This window comes from Camarhynchus parvulus, chromosome 4 (genome assembly GCF_901933205.1).
Source record: "Camarhynchus parvulus chromosome 4, STF_HiC, whole genome shotgun sequence".
In the NCBI taxonomy this organism is placed as follows: Eukaryota; Metazoa; Chordata; class Aves; order Passeriformes; family Thraupidae; genus Camarhynchus; species Camarhynchus parvulus.
Window position 1 is genome coordinate 1929649 of NC_044574.1, and position 16954 is coordinate 1946602.

General features: G+C 47.7%; 1 protein-coding gene across 1 annotated transcript; it reads right to left on the bottom strand.

Moving 5' to 3' along the window:
* Window positions 1-2293: 2293 nt before the first annotated feature.
* LOC115903297 (protein TEX261-like) lies at window positions 2294-14877 on the bottom strand. Its single transcript, XM_030947647.1, is given in 7 exon segments — window positions 2294-3475; window positions 5815-5917; window positions 7890-7913; window positions 7915-7958; window positions 10741-10894; window positions 12742-12821; window positions 14754-14877. Coding segments are annotated over 7 exon segments (591 nt in total). The 5' UTR covers window positions 14824-14877; the 3' UTR covers window positions 2294-3359.
* Between the last annotated feature and the right edge of the window lie 2077 nt (window positions 14878-16954).

Consider the following 16954-nt stretch of genomic DNA (forward strand, 5'->3'; position numbering starts at 1 on the left):
CCTTCCCCAAAATTTCCCACCCTCCTGGAAAAACGGGATCCCCTGGAATTCCACCTTACTTTGCCTCGGGAACCACCCAAACCCCGCCCACCCCATGGAATTCCATCCCACCCTCCAAATTCCCCCAAAATTCGGGAATTCCTTCCCCAAAAATCCCACCGAACCTCTGGCAGCTCCTCCTTTCCTCCAACACCCAAATAAAATCCTTTCTTTCCCTCGGATTTTGGACCACCTGGAATTATTCCAAAGCTGCTTTCCCAGGAATCCCAAATCCTCCATTTTCGGGAATTCCCTTGGATTTAGGGTTTTTTTTCCCGGTTTTTTTTTCCCCTCCTCCTCCTCCAGCTGGAACTCAAAGATTTAAGGTTGGGAGGGATTTTTTTCCCAAATTTCCTGGAATTTCTGCTCCTTTTCCTGGAGGAAAACTGGGAAGGAGAGGCCCCCCCCAAAAAAAAAACCTGGAAAAGGGAAATTCCTGATGAAAAAGAAGCACAAAATTTTCCCGGATTTTCCCAAATCCTGGAACTTTCCTGGAGATTTTTCCTGTATTTCTCCAAATCCTGGAGTTTTTTCCCAGATTTTTCCCAAATCCTCGAACTTTCCTGGAGATTTTTCCAAATCCTGGAGATTTTTCCCAGATTTTTCCAAATCTTGGAGATTTTTCCCCGACTTCTCCAAATCCTGGAACTTTCTTGGGGTTTTTTCCCGGGTCTTTCCAAATCCTGGAGATTTTTCCCAGATTTCTCCAAATCCTGGAACTTTCCTGGAGTTTTTTTCCCAGATTTTCCCAAATCCTGGAACTTTCCTGGAGATTTTTCCCAGATCTTTCCAAATCCTGGAAATTTCCTGGAGCTTTTTCCTAGATTTTCCCAAATCCTGGAACTTTCCTGGAGATTTTTCCAAATCTTGGAGATTTTTCCCAGATTTCTCCAAATCCTGGAACTTTCCTGGAGCTTTTTCCCTGGATTTTTCCAAATCTTGGAACTTTTTGGAGATTTTTCCCGGATTTTTCCAAATCTTTGAGATTTTTCCCAGATTTCTCCAATTCCTGGAACTTTCCTGGAGCTTTTTCCCTGGATTTTTCCAAATCTTGGAACTTTTTGGAGATTTTTCCCGGATCTTTCCAAATCCTGGAGATTTTTCCTCGACTTCTCCAAATCCTGGAACCTCCCTGGAGATTTTTCCTGGATCTTTCCAAATCCTGGAGCTTTTTCCCAGATTTCTCCAAATCTTGGAACTTTCCTGGAGATTTTCGCAGATTTTCCCAAATCCTGGAACTTTCTTGGAGTTTTTTCCTGGATTTTCCCAAATCCTGGAGATTTTTCCCGGATTTCTCCAATTCCTGGAACCTTCCTGGGGATTTTTCCCAGATTTTCCCAAATCCTGGAGGTTTTTCCCAGATTTTTCCCAAATCCTGGAACTTTCCTGGAGTTTTTTCCCAAATCTTTCCAAATCCTAGAGATTTTTCCTGGATTTCTCCAATTCCTGGAACTTTCATGGAGTTTCTTCCCAGATTTTTCCCAAATCCTGGAACTTTCCTGGAGATTTTTCCAAATCTTGGAGATTTTTCCCGACTTCTCCAAATCCTGGAACTTTCTTGGGGTTTTTTCCCAGATTTTCCCAAATCCTGGAGATTTTTCCCAGATTTCTCCAATTCCTGGAACTTTCCTGGAAATTTTCCCCAGATTTTTCCAAATCTTGGAGATTTTTGCAGATTTTCCCAAATCCTGGAACTTTCTTGGAGATTTTCCTGGATTTCTCCAAATCCTGGGACCTTCCTGGAGATTTTCACAGATTTTCCCAAATCCTGGAACTTTTTTGGGGTTTTTTCCTGGATTTTCCCAAATCCTGGAGATTTTTCCCAGATTTCTCCAATTCCTGGAACTTTCCTGGAAATTTTCCCCAGATTTTTCCAAATCTTGGAGATTTTTGCAGATTTTCCCAAATCCTGGAACTTTCTTGGAGTTTTTTCCCAGATTTCTCCAAATCCTGGAACTTTCCTGGAGCTTTTTCCTGGATCTTTCCAAATCCCGGAGTTTTTTCCCCGATTTTTCCCAATCCAGCTTTTTTTGGGCTCTCCCTGCTGCTTCCAGAGCCCGGGAATTTCCTTTTCCCGCCCAGATCCAGGAAAATCCACGATCCCACAGGATGGGGGATGGGATCTGAATCCATGAATTTCCCCCAAAATCCTGGAATTCCTGCGGCAAAATTCCATCCAAATTCCACGACCCGGCCTTGGACGCTTCCAGGGACCCAGAAAAATCCCAATCCCATAAAAACCCCAAGGAAAATCCAGGATTTCTCCACTTTATTCATCAATTTCTGGGAAAGTTTTTCCCAAATTTCCGGGGGTTTCATCCCAAATTTCCTTTTCCTGGTTCAATATTTATGGATTTCCACAATTTCCCTAAAATCTGATTCGGCTCTTGAAATCCAGGTTGGAAAAAAAGATGGAAAAACAGCTGGGGGAAAAAATTCCCAGGAAAACCGGGATTCAAAGGAAATCAGGAATTCCTGATTTTCCTCATTCCCATCCTGGAATTTTCCAGCAAATCCAGAGGGGAAAAAAAAATCCCAAAAAAAAAATCAAAAAATCCCAATCCAAGAGGTCTTGGAGAAAAATTCCAGCTTTTCCAAAAGAATTTGTTTGGGGAATTCCTCAAAAAAATGTTCTGGATTGGGAATTCCCAAGTCTGGCTGAGGCGGGAATGGAAAAATCCGGAAAAAAAAAAAAAACGGGAATTTTCGGATGGGAAAGAAGAAATGTGCAGCTCCCTCTGAGGATTTTTCATCCTTTGGAAAAGGGAGAAGGAAAAAAAATCTGGGAATTCTCAACATTCCCCCCTCGCTCGCAGGATCAGAAAAATTCTGGGAATTCCCTGGAAAAACCGAGATTCCCATCAACTCCTTCCCAAGGTTTTGCTGGAGGGGAAAAACGGGAATTTCCAGGATTTAAACCACCCCAAATCCTGATTTTTTTTTTTTTTATTTTGGGATCATTCCTTCTGGAAAACCGGAATGAAGGGACAGCGTGGAATCCTCGGGATTTATCCCGATTTTTCCCATTTTTTTAAAAATTCATGGCTCTGTGGAACCCTCAGGAAAATCCAGAAGCAGCTCCAAAAAAACCCAAAAACCCTCAGGGAACTGGGGAAATCCCCAAAATTCCCAAGATTTTCCATGAAAACATTCCCAAGGCATCAGCAAGGAAAAAAACCCCAAGCGCGGTCGGCACCTCCGGGAGTGTCCAAGTCTCTGAATTCCCAAAGAATTCCCAAAAAAAAAGGGGCGGAAATTTGGGATATTCCGGCTGCGGGATCTTCTGGATATTCCCGAAAATTCCCGAAAATTCCCGGATTTCAGTAAATTTTCTGCCTGCTGGGCAGGATGGCTTCCTTGATGAAGGAGAAAATCAGGAGAATCCCGGAGCGTTTCCCTCTTTTCCCCTTGGTGAAATAATTGGAGACGACGTCGTCTGCGGAAAACCAGGAACGGGATCAGAATTCCAGAGGGGGGGGAATTTCAGGAGAATTTTTGGGAGGATTTTTTTGGGAGCAGGACGGAATTCCCAAAGGAAGTTGTGGCTGCTCCCGGATCCCACCGGGGAATGTGGGATTGGAGTTTTGGGGTAAGCAGGGATCCCCAAATTTATGGGATTCTCCAAAAGCTCAGGAATGCCATAAATTTTTGGGATGCCAAATTTCTGGGACATTCTGAGCCTTGGTGACCCCAAAAAATCCCAAAATTTTGGGACATTCCGACACTTGGTGATCCCCAAAAATCCCAAATTTCTGGGACATTCTGAGCCTTTGGGAAGCCCCAGGAACCCCAAATTTCTGGGACATTTTGGGGCACCCAGGAATCCCAAATTTCTGGGATTCTTTGAGCCTTTGGGATCCCAAATTTCTGGGATATTCTGATCCTTTGGGGACCCCAAAAATCCCAAATTTTTGGGACATTCTGAGCCCTTGGGAAGCCCCAGGGATCCCAAATTTTTGGGACATTTGGAGAATTTGGGGCACCCAGGAATCCCAAAATTTCTGAGGTTCTTCAAGCCTTTGGGATCCCCAATTTCTGGGACATTCTGAGCCTTTGGGGATCCCAAAAATCCCAAATTTTTGGGACATTCTGAGCCCACAGGAAACCTCAGGGATCCCAAATTTCTGAGACATTTTGGGGCACCCAAGGATCCCAAATTTCTGGGATTCTTTGAGCCTTTGGGACCCCAAATTTCTGGGACATTTTGATCCTTGGTAACCCCTAAAAATCCCAAATTTTTGGGACATTCTGAGTCCACAGGACGCCCCAGGAATCCCAAATTTCTGGGATTCTCCAAGATTTCAGGGACTCCCAGGGATCCCAAATTTTTGGGACATTTGGGGCACCCAAGGATCCCAAATTTCTGGGATTCTTTGAGCCTTTGGGATCCCAAATTTCTGGGATATTCTGACCCTTGGTGACCCCTAAAATCCCAAATTTTTGGGACATTCTGAGCCCTTGGGAAGCCCCAGGGATCCCAAATTTCTGGGACATTTGGAGAATTTGGGGCACCCAGGAACCCCAAAATTTCTGGGATTCTTTGAGCCTTTGGGATCCCCAATTTCTGGGATATTCTGACCCTTGGTGACCCCCAAAAATCCCAAATTTTTGGGACATTCTGAGCCCTTGGGAAGCCCCAGGAACCCCAAATTTCTGGGACATTTTGGGGCACCCAAGGATCCCAAATTTCTGGGAATCTTTCAACCTTTGGGACCCCAAATTTTTGGGACATTCTGAGCCACTGGGGACCCCAAAAATCCCAAAATTTCTGGGATATTCTGAGCCCACAGGAAGCCCCAGGAATCCCAAATTTCTTGGGATTCTCCAAGATTTCAGGGAGCCCCAGGGATCCCAAATTTCTGGGACATTTGGAGAATTTGGGGCACCCAGGGATCCCAAAATTTCTGAGGTTCTTTGAGGCTTTGGGATCCCAAATTTCTGGGACATTCTGAGCCTTTAGGGATCCCAAAAATCCCAAATTTCTGGGACATTCTGGTCCTTGGTGACCCCTAAAAATCCCAAATTTTTGGGATATTCTGAGCCCACAGGAAGCTCCAGGAATCCCAAATTTCTGGGACATTTTGGGGCACCCAGTCCCAAATTCTGGGTCTTTGGCTTTGGGTCCCAATTCTGGGAATTTGGGGCAGGTCCCAAATCTGGGCTTTGAGCTTTGGGACCCCAAATTTCTGGGATATTCTGAGCCTTTGGGGACCCCAAAAAATCCCAAATTTCTGGGACGTTCTGAGCGGGATCGAAACCGGACAAACTCAAAATCCTTTTCCATCCATTCCCAATCCCAATCCCATTCCCAATCCCAATCCCAATCCCAATCCCAATCCCAATCCCAACCCCATTCCCACCTCCGGGCTGCACCGTGGAGTTCAGGACGTTCAATCCTTGGGATTCTCCAGGGGCTCAGCGATCCCCCCCAAAATCCCAAATTTCTGGGATTCTCTGAAGGCTCAAGGACCCCAAATTTCTGGGATTCTTCAAGGACCCCCAAAAATCCCAAATTTCCACAGCATTGTCATCCTCGGTGCCCCCCAAAATCCCAAATTTCTGGGATCCTCGAAGGCCTCAAGGACCCCCAAAAATCCCAAATTTCTGGGGCGTTCTGAGCGGGATCGAAACCGGACAAACTCAAAATCCTTTCCCACTCATTCCCAATCCCATTCCCAATCCCATTCCCAACCCCAATCCCGATCCCAATCCCAATCCCAATCCCATTCCCAACCCCAATCCCAATCCCAATCCCGATCCCGACCCCGTTCCCACCTCCGGGCTGCACCGTGGAGGGCAGGACGTTCTCCCCGGCCGACAGCGACACGAAGAAGGCGAAGGGAATCAGCCACAGGCAGAAGGTGAAATAAGCCAGGACCTGCAGAATTCCCAAAATTCCAACCAGAATTCCCGAAATTCCAACCCCAAAAACCCCAAAAATTCCGACCCAAAAACCTCAAAGTTCCAAGAATTCCTAAGGAAAAGCGTCCAGCTCATCCCATTTTTTTGTGGGGGAAAAGTTTCCTCGAGGGGTTCCCAAATTGTTTTTGCTCTTCCTTGAAAGAAGCCAGAATTCCCAAAATTCCAGCCCGGAAATCCTCAAAATTCCAACCCAAAAATTCCAAGAATTCCAATGGAAAATTCCTAAACCTGGACCTGCAGAAACCCCAAAATTCCAACTTGGAAATCCCAAAAATTCCAACCCAAAACCCCCAAAATTTTGAGAATTCCAATGGAAAATTCCAACCCAGAATTCCCCAAAATTCCAGTTCAGAAATCCCAAAATTCCAACCCCAAAAAATTCCAAGAATTCCAATGGAAAATTCCTAAACCTGGACCTGCAGAATTCCCAAAATTCCAACCCCAAAACCCCAAAAATTCCAACCCAAAAACCCCAAAAATTCCAAGAATTCCTACGGAAAATTCCTAAACCTGGACCTGCAGAATTCCCTAAAATTCCAGCCTGGAAATCCCAAAATTCCAACCCCAAAATTCCAAGAATTCCAATGGAAAATTCCTAAACCTGGACCTGCAGAATTCCCCAAAATTCCAATTCCAAAAATCCCAAAATTCCAACCCAGAATTCCCAAAATTCCAGCTCAGAAATCCCAAAATTCCAACCCAAAAAACCCCAAAATTCCAAGAATTCCAATGGAAAATTCCTAAACCTGGACCCACAGAAATCCCAAAATTCCAACTCAGAAATCCCAAAATTCCAATCCCAAAAACCCCAAAATTTCGAGAATTCCAATGGAAAATTTCCAGCCAGGACCTGCAGAATTCCCCAAAATTCCAGCCTGGAAATCCCAAAATTCCAACCCCAAAATTCCAAGAATTCCAATGGAAAATTCCTAAACCTGGACCCACAGAAATCCCAAAATTCCAACTCAGAAATCCCAAAATTCCAATCCCAAAACCCCAAAATTCCAAAAATTCCTATGGAAAATTCCAACCGGACCCAGAATTCCCCAAAATTCCAGCCCAGAAATCCCAAAATTCCAACCCAACCCCAAAAAAATTCCAAGAATTCCAATGGAAAATTCCTAAACCTGGACCCGCAGAATTCCCAAAATTCCAATTCAAAAATCCCAAAATTCCAACCCCAAAACCCCAAGAATTCCAACGGAAATTCCCAAAATTCGAACTCCAAAAACCCCAAAATTTTGAGAATTCCAATGGAAAATTCCAACCCAGAATTCCCAAAATTCCAGTTCAGAAATCCCAAAATTCCAACCCCAAAAAATTCCAAGAATTCCCAAAGAAAATTCCCAATCTCTCCCCTTTTTTTGTGGGATTAAAAATAAAATTTCCCCGGAGTTTTTCCCCCATTTTTTCGCTCTTCCCGCTTTGGAATTCCCAGATTTTCATGAAAGATTTATTTAATTAAAATTTTAATTAATTGAATTAAATATTCCTGGGAAAATTCATGAAAAAAAAACCCAAAATTCAGGGAAAAAATTGGATTTTACTCATTTTTTTATGGGATTTTGGTTTGTTGGGATTTTTCTCAGGGAATTCCTAATGGGAAATATTTTGGGGTTAATTAATAAAAAAATGGAATTTTAATGATTTTTTTACCTAAAATTCCTAAAATTTTCACATTTTAGGGATAATTTGGGATTTACATTCCACATTCCTGGAATTTCCTGAGAAAACCCCAAATCTGGAATTACCAAGGAATTTCAGAATTTGAAGAAATCTCCAAAAAAACTTGGAAAAAATTCAAAATAAATTTTAATTTTTTGAAGAAAATCAAAGTCAACCAAGGCAAAAAAATTGGGAATAATTTTTTTTTTGTTTCCTAAATGGGGAAAAAGGAGGAAAATCCCAAATTTTTTTGAGGATCTCACCTCGGAGAAAAGATAAAATTCCTCGAGCGAAATATTGAAAGGCCAGGTAGTGATTGACCACGACCAAAACTGTGGGGGGAAAAATTGGGAAAAAAACGACGGGATCAGAACGTTCCGGAAGGAAAATCCCAAATCTGGAATGCTGAGGTTGAAAGTGGAAATTTGGGGGATTTTTGGGGATTTTTGGGGGTTTTGATGGTAAAATGTGGGGTTTGAAAGTGGAAAAAATTGCTGAGGGTTTGGTCGGAAAATTCCTCGCGGAGATGCAGAAAGAGCTGTCAAAATTCTCACAAAAATTCCCCAAAAATACCAAAAAATCCCCCAAAAAATTCCCCGAAAATTCCTCAAAAATCCCCCAAAAATTCCCCCAAAAATTCCCAAAAAATTCCCAAAAACACCCCAAAGTTCCCAAAGAATTCCCCAAAATTCCCCCCAAAAAATCCCCAAAAATCCACCAAAAATTCCCCCCAAAAAATCCAAAAATCCCCCCAAAAATCCCCAAAAAATCCCCCCAAAAATCCCCAAATTTCCCCCCAAAATTCCCAAAAAATCCCAAAAAATTCCCCCAAAATCCCCAAAATTCCCCCAAAATCCCCCAAAAAATACCCCCCAAATCCCCAAATTCCCCAAAATTCCCCCAAAATTCCCAAAAAATCCCCAAACATACCCCCAAAAATCCCCCCCAAAAATCCCCCCAAAAATTCCCCCCAAAAAGTCCCCAAAAATTCCCCCAAAAATTCCCAAAAAATCCCCAAAAATCCCCCAAAAAATCTCCAAAATCCCCAAACACACCCTCCCAAAAATCCCAAAAACTCCCCCAAAATATCCCAAATACCTCCAAAAAATCCCCCCCAAAATCCCCCAAAATTCCCCCCAAAATTCCCAAAAAAATCCCCAAAAATCCCCAGAAAAATCCCCAATAATTCCCCCCAAAAATCCCCTCCAAATCCCTCAAAAAATCCCCAAAAAATCCCCAAAAATCACTAAAAATTGCCAAAAAATCCCCAAAAAAACCCCAAAAATTCCCCAAAAAATCCCAAAAAATCTCCCCAAAAATCCTCAAAATTTTCCCAAAAATTCCCAGAAATTCCTCATAAAAATCCCCAAGAATTCCCTCCAAAATCCCCAAAAAATCCCAAAAAGTGCCCAAAAAATCCCAAGAATTGGCCGAAAAATCCCAAGAAAATCCTCAAAAATTACTGAAAAATTCCCAAAAAATGCCCAAAAAATGCCCGAAAAAATCCCTAAAAAATCCCTAAAAAAATCCTAAAAATCCCTAAAAAATCCCCAATAATTCCCTCCAAATCCCTCAAAAAATGCCCAAAAAATTCACAAAAAATTACCGAAAAATTCCCAAAAAAAACCCCAAAAAAATTCACAAAAAATCACTAAAAATTGCCAAAAAAACCCCAAAAAATCCCCAAAAAATCCCCAATAATTCCCTCCAAAAATCCCCAAAAATCCCCTCCAAATCCCTCAAAAAATGCCCAAAAAATGGCCAAAAAAATCACTAAAAATTGCCAAAAAATCCCCAAAAAACCCCCAAAAAACCCAAAAAAAATCCCCAAAAAATCCCCAAAAAACCCCCCAAAAACCCAAAAACCCCACAAAACCCCAGAAAAGCCCCAAAAGGTGTCAGACCGAGGCAAGGAGAGGCAGTTGGAGGAGGTGAGCACGATGCAGGGAACCCCAAATTCCTGGGGCATTCGAGCGCTTTTGGGGCAGTTAAAATAATCCCCAAAATAATCCTATAAAATTCCTAAAAATCCCCCAAAAAAATCCCAGAAAAATCCCCAATAATTCCCTCCAAATTCTTCTAAAAATCATGAAAAAATCCCCAAAAAGTCCCCAAAAAATCCCGAAAAAAATCACGAAAAATTGCCAAAAAATCCCAAAAATCCCAAAAAAACCCCAAAAAAATCCCAAAAAAATCCCAAAAACCCCAATAAGTTGCCCCCAACCCATCTCTGACCGCAGGAGGAGGAGGAAGTTGGAGGAGGTGAGCACGATGCAGGGGAACCCCAAATTCCTGGGGCATTCGGAGCCTTTTGGGGCAGTTAAAATAATCCCCAAAATAATCCTATAAAATTCCCTAAAAATCCCCCAAAAAATCCCCAAAAAAATCCCCAGAAAAATCCCCAATAATTCCCTCAAAATTCTTCTAAAAGTCATGAAAAAATCCCCAAAAAATCCCCAAAAAATCCCGAAAAAAATCACCAAAAATTGCCAAAAATCCCAAAAAACCCCAAAAAACCCCAAAAATCCCAAAAAACCCCAATAATTCCCCCAACCCATCTCTGACCGCAGGAGAGGAGGAAGTTGGAGGAGGTGAGCACGATGCAGGGGAACCCCAAATTCCTGGGGCATTCGGAGCCTTTTGGGGCACTCAGAGAATCCCCAAAATAATCCCAAAAATCCCCTCCAAAAATCCCCAATAATTCCCTCCAAAAATCCCCAAAAAATCCCTCAAAAAATGCCCAAAAAATTCACAAAAAATCCCAAAAATTCCCCCAAAAATCCTCAAAAATTTCCCAAAAATTCGCAGAAATTCCCCAGAAAAATCCCCAAGAATTCCCTCCAAAATCCCCAAAAAATCCCAAAAATATCCCGAAAAAAATCACGAAAAATCCCCAAAAAAATCCCAAAAAACCCAAAAAATTCCCCTAAAAATCCCCAAAAATTCCCAGAAAAATCCCCATAATCCCCTCCAAATCCCTCAAAAAATGCCCAAAAAATGCCCAAAAAATGCCCAAAAAATCACGAAAAATTGCCAAAAAAACCCCCAAAAATCCCCAAAAAATCCCAAAAAATCCCAAAAAAACCCCAATAATTCCCCCAACCCATCTCTGACCGCAGGAGAGGAGGAAGTTGGAGGAGGTGAGCACGATGCAGGGGAAGCTCTGCAGCAGCCCCAGGTACACGAGGTTACTGAAGAGCCCCGTGAGCACCAGCGAGGCCGGGAAGCGCTCGAACAGCAACAGCCCCAGCAGCACGGCCGAGGAGAACTGCGGGGAAATAACGGGGAAATAATGGGGGAAATAATGGGGGAATAATGGGGGAATAATGGGGAATAATGGGGAAAAATGGGGGAATAATGGGGAATAATGGGGAATAATGGGGGAATGATGGGGAAAAATGGGGAATAATGGGGGAATAATGGGGAATAATGGGGAATGATGGGGAATGATGGGGAAATATGGGGAATAATGGGGAATAATGGGGGAATAATGGGGAATAATGGGGAGAGAATATGGGGAATAATGGGGGAATAATGGGGGAATAATGGGGGAATGATGGGGGAATAATGGGGAAATAATGGGGGAATAATGGGGGAATGATGGGGGAATAATGGGGGAATGATGGGGAATGATGGGAAAAATGTTGGGGAAAAATGTGGAAAAAGGGGGGAAATGGGGGGGAAATTGGGAAAAGACGGGGGAAAAAAGAGGGAAATAATGGGAAAAGGGTTGGGGGAAGTGGGGGGGAAAAAGGGGTTAGTGGGGAAAATTGGGGGGAAATGGGGGAAAAAAAGAGGGGGAAATGAGGGAATAATGGGGGAATAATGGGGGAATAATGGGGGAATGATGGGGGAAAAAAAAGGGAAATAATGGGAAAAGGGTTGGGGGAAATGGGGGGAAAATGGGGAAAATGAGGTTGGGGGGGGAAAATGGGGGCAAATGGGGGCAAATGGGGGAAAAATGGGGTTAGTGGGGGAAAAATGGGGGGCAAATGGGAAGAAAATTAGGTAAAAAGTCAAATGGGAAAAAAAACCAGGGATTTGGGGTTTCTGGGGTTTGGGGTTTCTGGGATTTGGGGTGTTTGGGGTTTTGGGGTTTCAGGGATTGGGGGTTTCTGAAATTTGGGGTTTCCCAGGAATCATGGGGTTTGGGGATTTGTGGTTTCCCATGGATTTGGGATATTTGGGATTTCCGGGGTTCGGGGTTTCCAGGATTTGGGATTTCTGGGATTTGGGGCATTTGGGGTTTCTGGGGTTTAGGTTTGTGGGATTTGGGGTATTTGGTGTTTGGGGTTTCCGGGATTTGGGGTTTCTGGGATTTGGGGTTTCTGACATTTGCGGTATTTGAAATTTCTGGGGTTTGGGGTTTCCAGGATTTGGGGTTTCTGGGATTTGGGGTTTCCAGGGTTTGGGATTTCTGGGATTTGTGGTTTCTGGGGTTTCTGGGATTTGAAGTTTCTGACACTTGTGGTATTTGGTGTTTCTGGGGTTTGGGGTTTCTGGGGTTTGGGATTTCCAGGATTTGACGTTTCTGGGATTTGGGCTATTTGGGGTATCCAGGGTTTGGGATTTCTGGGGTTTGGGGTATTTGGGGTTTCTGGGGTTTGGGATTTCCAGGATTTGACGTTTCTGGGATTTGGGATTTCTGGGGTTTGGAGTTCCTGCGATTTGGAGTATTTGGGGTTTCTGGGGTTTGGGGTATTTGGGATTTCCAGGATTTAGGGTTTCTGGAATTTGGGGTTTCTGGGGTTTGGGGTTTCTGAGATTTGGGAGGTTTGGGATTTCCAGGATTTGGGGTTTCTGGGATTTGGGATTTCTGGGATTTGGGGCATTTGGGGTTTTGGGTTTCTCGGATTTGGGGTTTCTGGGATTTGAGGTTTTTGGGATTTGGGCTTTCTGCGATTTGGGGTTTCTGGGGTTTGGGATTTCCAGGATTTGTGGTTTCCAGGATTTGAGGTTTCCAGGATTTGGGGTTTCTGGGGTTTGGGGTTTCTGGGATTTGGGGTTTCTGGCATTTGGGGTTTCTGGGATTTGGGGTATTTGGGGTTTGGGGTTTCTGGGATTTGGGGTATTTGGGGTTTCCGGGCTATTTGGGGTTTGGGTTGCCAGACTCACCCAGATCATGGATTTGATGATCCTCCTGGTGGCCACCGTGTACTCCTCGATCAGCTCGGCCAGGTAATAGAGCCCGGCCGCTGCGGGGACAGCGCGGGGACAGTGTGGGGACAGCGCGGGGACAGTGTGGGGACAGCGCGGGGACAGTGCGGGGACAGTGTGGGGACACCATGGGGACACCATGGGGACAGCGTGGGGACACCACACTGGCACCAGTGGGGACACCCGATGGCACCAGGGACACCGATGGCACCCATGGCACCCATGGTACTGGGGACACCAATGGCACTGGGGACACCCATGGGGACACCCATGACACCCATGGCACCGGGGACACCGATGGCACCCATGGCACCCATGGCACCGGGGACACCGATGGCACCGTGGGGACTCCGATGGCACCCATGGCACCCATGGTACTGGGGACACCCATGGCACCATGGGGACAGCAATGGCACCGCAGGGACACCGATGGCACCATGGGGACACCGATGGCACCGGCCCATGGCGGCTTTGGGGACACCCAGGGACCCCAAATCTCGGGGACATCCTGAGGGCTTGGGGACACCCAGGGACCCCAAATTCTTGGGACACTCTGAGGGTTTGGGGACACCCAGAGACTGTCAGTATTGGGGACACCCTGAGGGTTTGGGGACACCCAGGGACCTCCAGTCTTGGGGACACTCTGAGGGTTTGGGGACACTCAGGGACCCAAAATCTCAGGGACAATTGAAGGGTTTGGGGACACCCAGGGACCTCTAAACTTGGGGACATCCTGAGGGTTTGGGGACACCCAGGGACCCCAAATCCTTGGGACACTCTGAGAGCTCAGGGACACTCAAGGACCCCAAATCTCAGGGACAATTGAAGGGTTTGGGGACACCCAGGGACCTCCAGTCTTGGGGACATCCTGAAGACTCAGGGACACCCAGGGACCCCAAATATTGGGCACATTCTGAAGGTTTGGGGACACTCAAGGATCCCAAATCTCAGGGACAATTGCAGGCCTTGGGGACACCCAGAGACCTTCAGTGTTGGGGACACCCCGAGGGTTTGGGGACACCAAGGGACTCACAGTCCTGGGGACACTCTGAGAGTCTGGGGACACTCAGGGACCCCAAATCTCAGGGACAATTTAAGGCCTTGGGGACACCCAAGGACCCCTCAATGTTGGGGGACACTCTGAGGGCTTTGGGGACACCCAGGGAGCACAAATTCTTGGGGACACCCCAAGGGCTTGGGGACACTCAAGGATCCCAAATCTCAGGGACAATTGAAGGCCTTGGGGACACCCAGGGACCTCTAAACTTGGGGACACCCTGATGGCTCGAGGACACCCAGGGACCCCAAATCCTTGGGACACTCTGAGAGTTTGGGGACACCCAAGGACCCCAAATCTTGGGGACACTCTGAGGGCTCAGGGACACCCAGGGACCCCAAATCTCTGGGACAATTTAAGGCTTTGGGGACACCCAGACACCCCAAATCTTGGGGACACTCTGTGGCCTTGGGGACACCAAGAGACTCCAAGTCTTGGGGACAATGTAAGGGCTTGGGGACACCCCGGGACCTCCAGGCTTGGGACACTCTGAGGGCTCAGGGACACCCAAGGACCCCAAATCTCAGGGACAATTTAAGGCCTTGGGGACACCCAGGGACCCTCAATGTTGGGGACACTCTGAGACCCTCAATGTTGGGGACACCCTGGAGGTTTGGGGACACCAAGAGACTCCAAGGCTTGGGGACATCCTGAGGGCTCAGGGACACCCAGGGACCCCAAATCCTTGGGACACTCTGAGGGTTTGGGGACACTCAAGGACCTCAAATCTCAGGGACAGCTGCAGGCCTTGGGGACACCCATGGCCCCCAACTGCCGGGGCCACCCCGATCCCCCGGTGCCCTCGGGCCCCCGGGGGTTCTCCCCCCTCCCCTCAGCCCTGCCCTCCCCCGCCATATCGCGACACGGCCCGAGCGGGCCCGCTCCCTTCGCGCAGCCCCCGGGGCGCTCTCACCGATGGCCAAGGTGACAAAGGCCACCTGCACGAGCAGGGACAGCCAGCTGAGCACGTACATGAACCACATGGCGGGGCCGGGCCGCTCCCGCCGCCGCCGCCGCCGCCGCCGCCGGGGCCGCTCCCGCTGCGCGCCCGCCGCCGGAACCAGCGAGACGCGGCACCGGAACCAGCGAGACGCGGCACCGGAACCAGCGAGACGCGGCACCGGAAACAACGAGACGCGGCACCGGAACCAGCGAGATGGGAGCGGGAGGGGCAGAGAGCGGCACAGCGCCCCCTGGCGGCCTGGAGGACTCGCGCGGCTTAATGGGAATGGGGAGATCCCAAAAGGGAGAGGGGACCCCAAAATGTGCGGGGGGCCCCAAAACTCTGTAAGGACCCCAAAAGGGTGCGGGGGAACCCCAAAAGGGTGAAGGAAACCGTGAAAAGGGGACCCCAAAATGTACAGGGACCCCAAAACACGGGGAGGGACCCCAAAAGGGTGCAAGGACCCCAAAATATGGACAGGAACCCCAAAACACGGCAGGGACCCCAAAATGTGCGGGGAGCCCAAAAGGGTGCAGGGAAACCTCAAAAAGGGACCCCAAATTGTACAGGGACCCCAAAACTCTGTAAGGACCCCAAAAGGTGCAGGGACCCCAAAAGGATGCGGGGGGACCCCAGAATATGGACAGGAACCCCAAAATACGGGTAGGGACCCCAAAAGGGTGAAGGAAATCCTGAAAAGGGGACCCTAAAATGTACAGGGACCCCAAAATATAAAGGGATCCCAAAACACGGGGAGGGACCCCAAAAGTGTGCAGGGACCCCAAAATATGGACAGGGACCCCAAAATACGGGGAGGGGCCCCAAAAGGGTGCGGGGACCCCAAAAGTGTGAGGGAAAACCTGAAAAGGGGACCCCAAAATGTGCAGGGACCCCAAAATACGGGGAGGGACCCCAAAATGTACAGGGACCCCAAAGGGGGGGAACCCAAAAGGAGGAAAAAGAAGGGGACCAAAAGTGCAGGGACCCAAAGAGGGGGACCCAAAGGGCAGGGAAGGGAGGGGCCCAAAGGTGAGGGAAAAAAAAGGGACCCCTTGTACAGACGAGAGGACCCCAAAACACAGGAAGAGACCCCAAAAGGGTGCGGGGGGACCCCAAACCAGGGCAGGGACCCCGATCTGTAGGGGACCCCAAAAGCGCAGGGACTCTGAGGGGTGCGAGGACCCCAAAACCCCACAGAGACCCCCAAAGGCAGAGGACCCCCAAAGTGGGTAGGGACCCCAAAACCGTAGCACACTGGGATGGACTGGGGGGATTTGGGGTTTTGGGGGTGCGGGGGTTCGGTTTGGGGGTCTCGTTTTGGGGGTCCTGGGGCTCATTTTGGGGTCCGGGTTTCTTTGGGGTTTTGGGCTCATTTTGGGTTTTGGGGTCGGGGTGGTCTTTTGGGGTTCTGGGGCCGGGGCTTCTTTGGGTTGGGGCCATGGCCTGGTGGCGGGTTTCCTTTGTTTGGGGCGTGGTGGGGGTGGGGGGTTTGGGGTGGGGGTTTTGGGGGGGGGTTTGGGGCGGGTTTTTTGGGGTCTTTGTCCGTTTTTTTGGTCTACTCTTTGGGGGGGTTTTTGGGGTTTTGGGGTGCTCATTTGTCTGGGGTCCTAGTTTCTTTTGGGGTCCGGGGGGCGTCATTTTGGGGGTCAAGGGTGTTTCGTTTTTGGGTCTCGTTTTAGGGGTTCTGGGGGCTCGTTTTGGGGTGCGGGGTTTGGTTTTGGGGTGGTGCAGGTTCATTTTGGGGTCCTGAGCTCATTTTGGGGTCCGGGTTTCTTTTTTGGGTTTTGGGGCGCTCATTTTAGGGTCTCGTTTTGGGGTCCGGGGCGGTTTCATTTTGGGGTCCGGGGCGGTTTCCATTTTGGGGTCTCGTTTTGGGGTCCGGGGGTTTGGTTTTGGGGTGGTGCAGGTTCATTTTGGGGTGCGGGGGTTCGTTTTGGGGGTTTTGGGGTGGTTCGGGTTCATTTTGGGGTCCTGAGCTCGCTTTGGGATCCGGGGGTTCTTTTTTGGGGTTTTGGGGTGGTTTCATTTTGGGATCTCGTTTTGGGGTTTTGGAGGGTTCGTTTTGGGGTCCTGAGCTCATTTTGGGGTCCGGGGTTTCTTTTTGGGGTTTTGGGGTGCTCATTTTGGGGTCTCGTTTTGGGGTCCTGGAGGTTTCATTTTGGGGTTCTGGG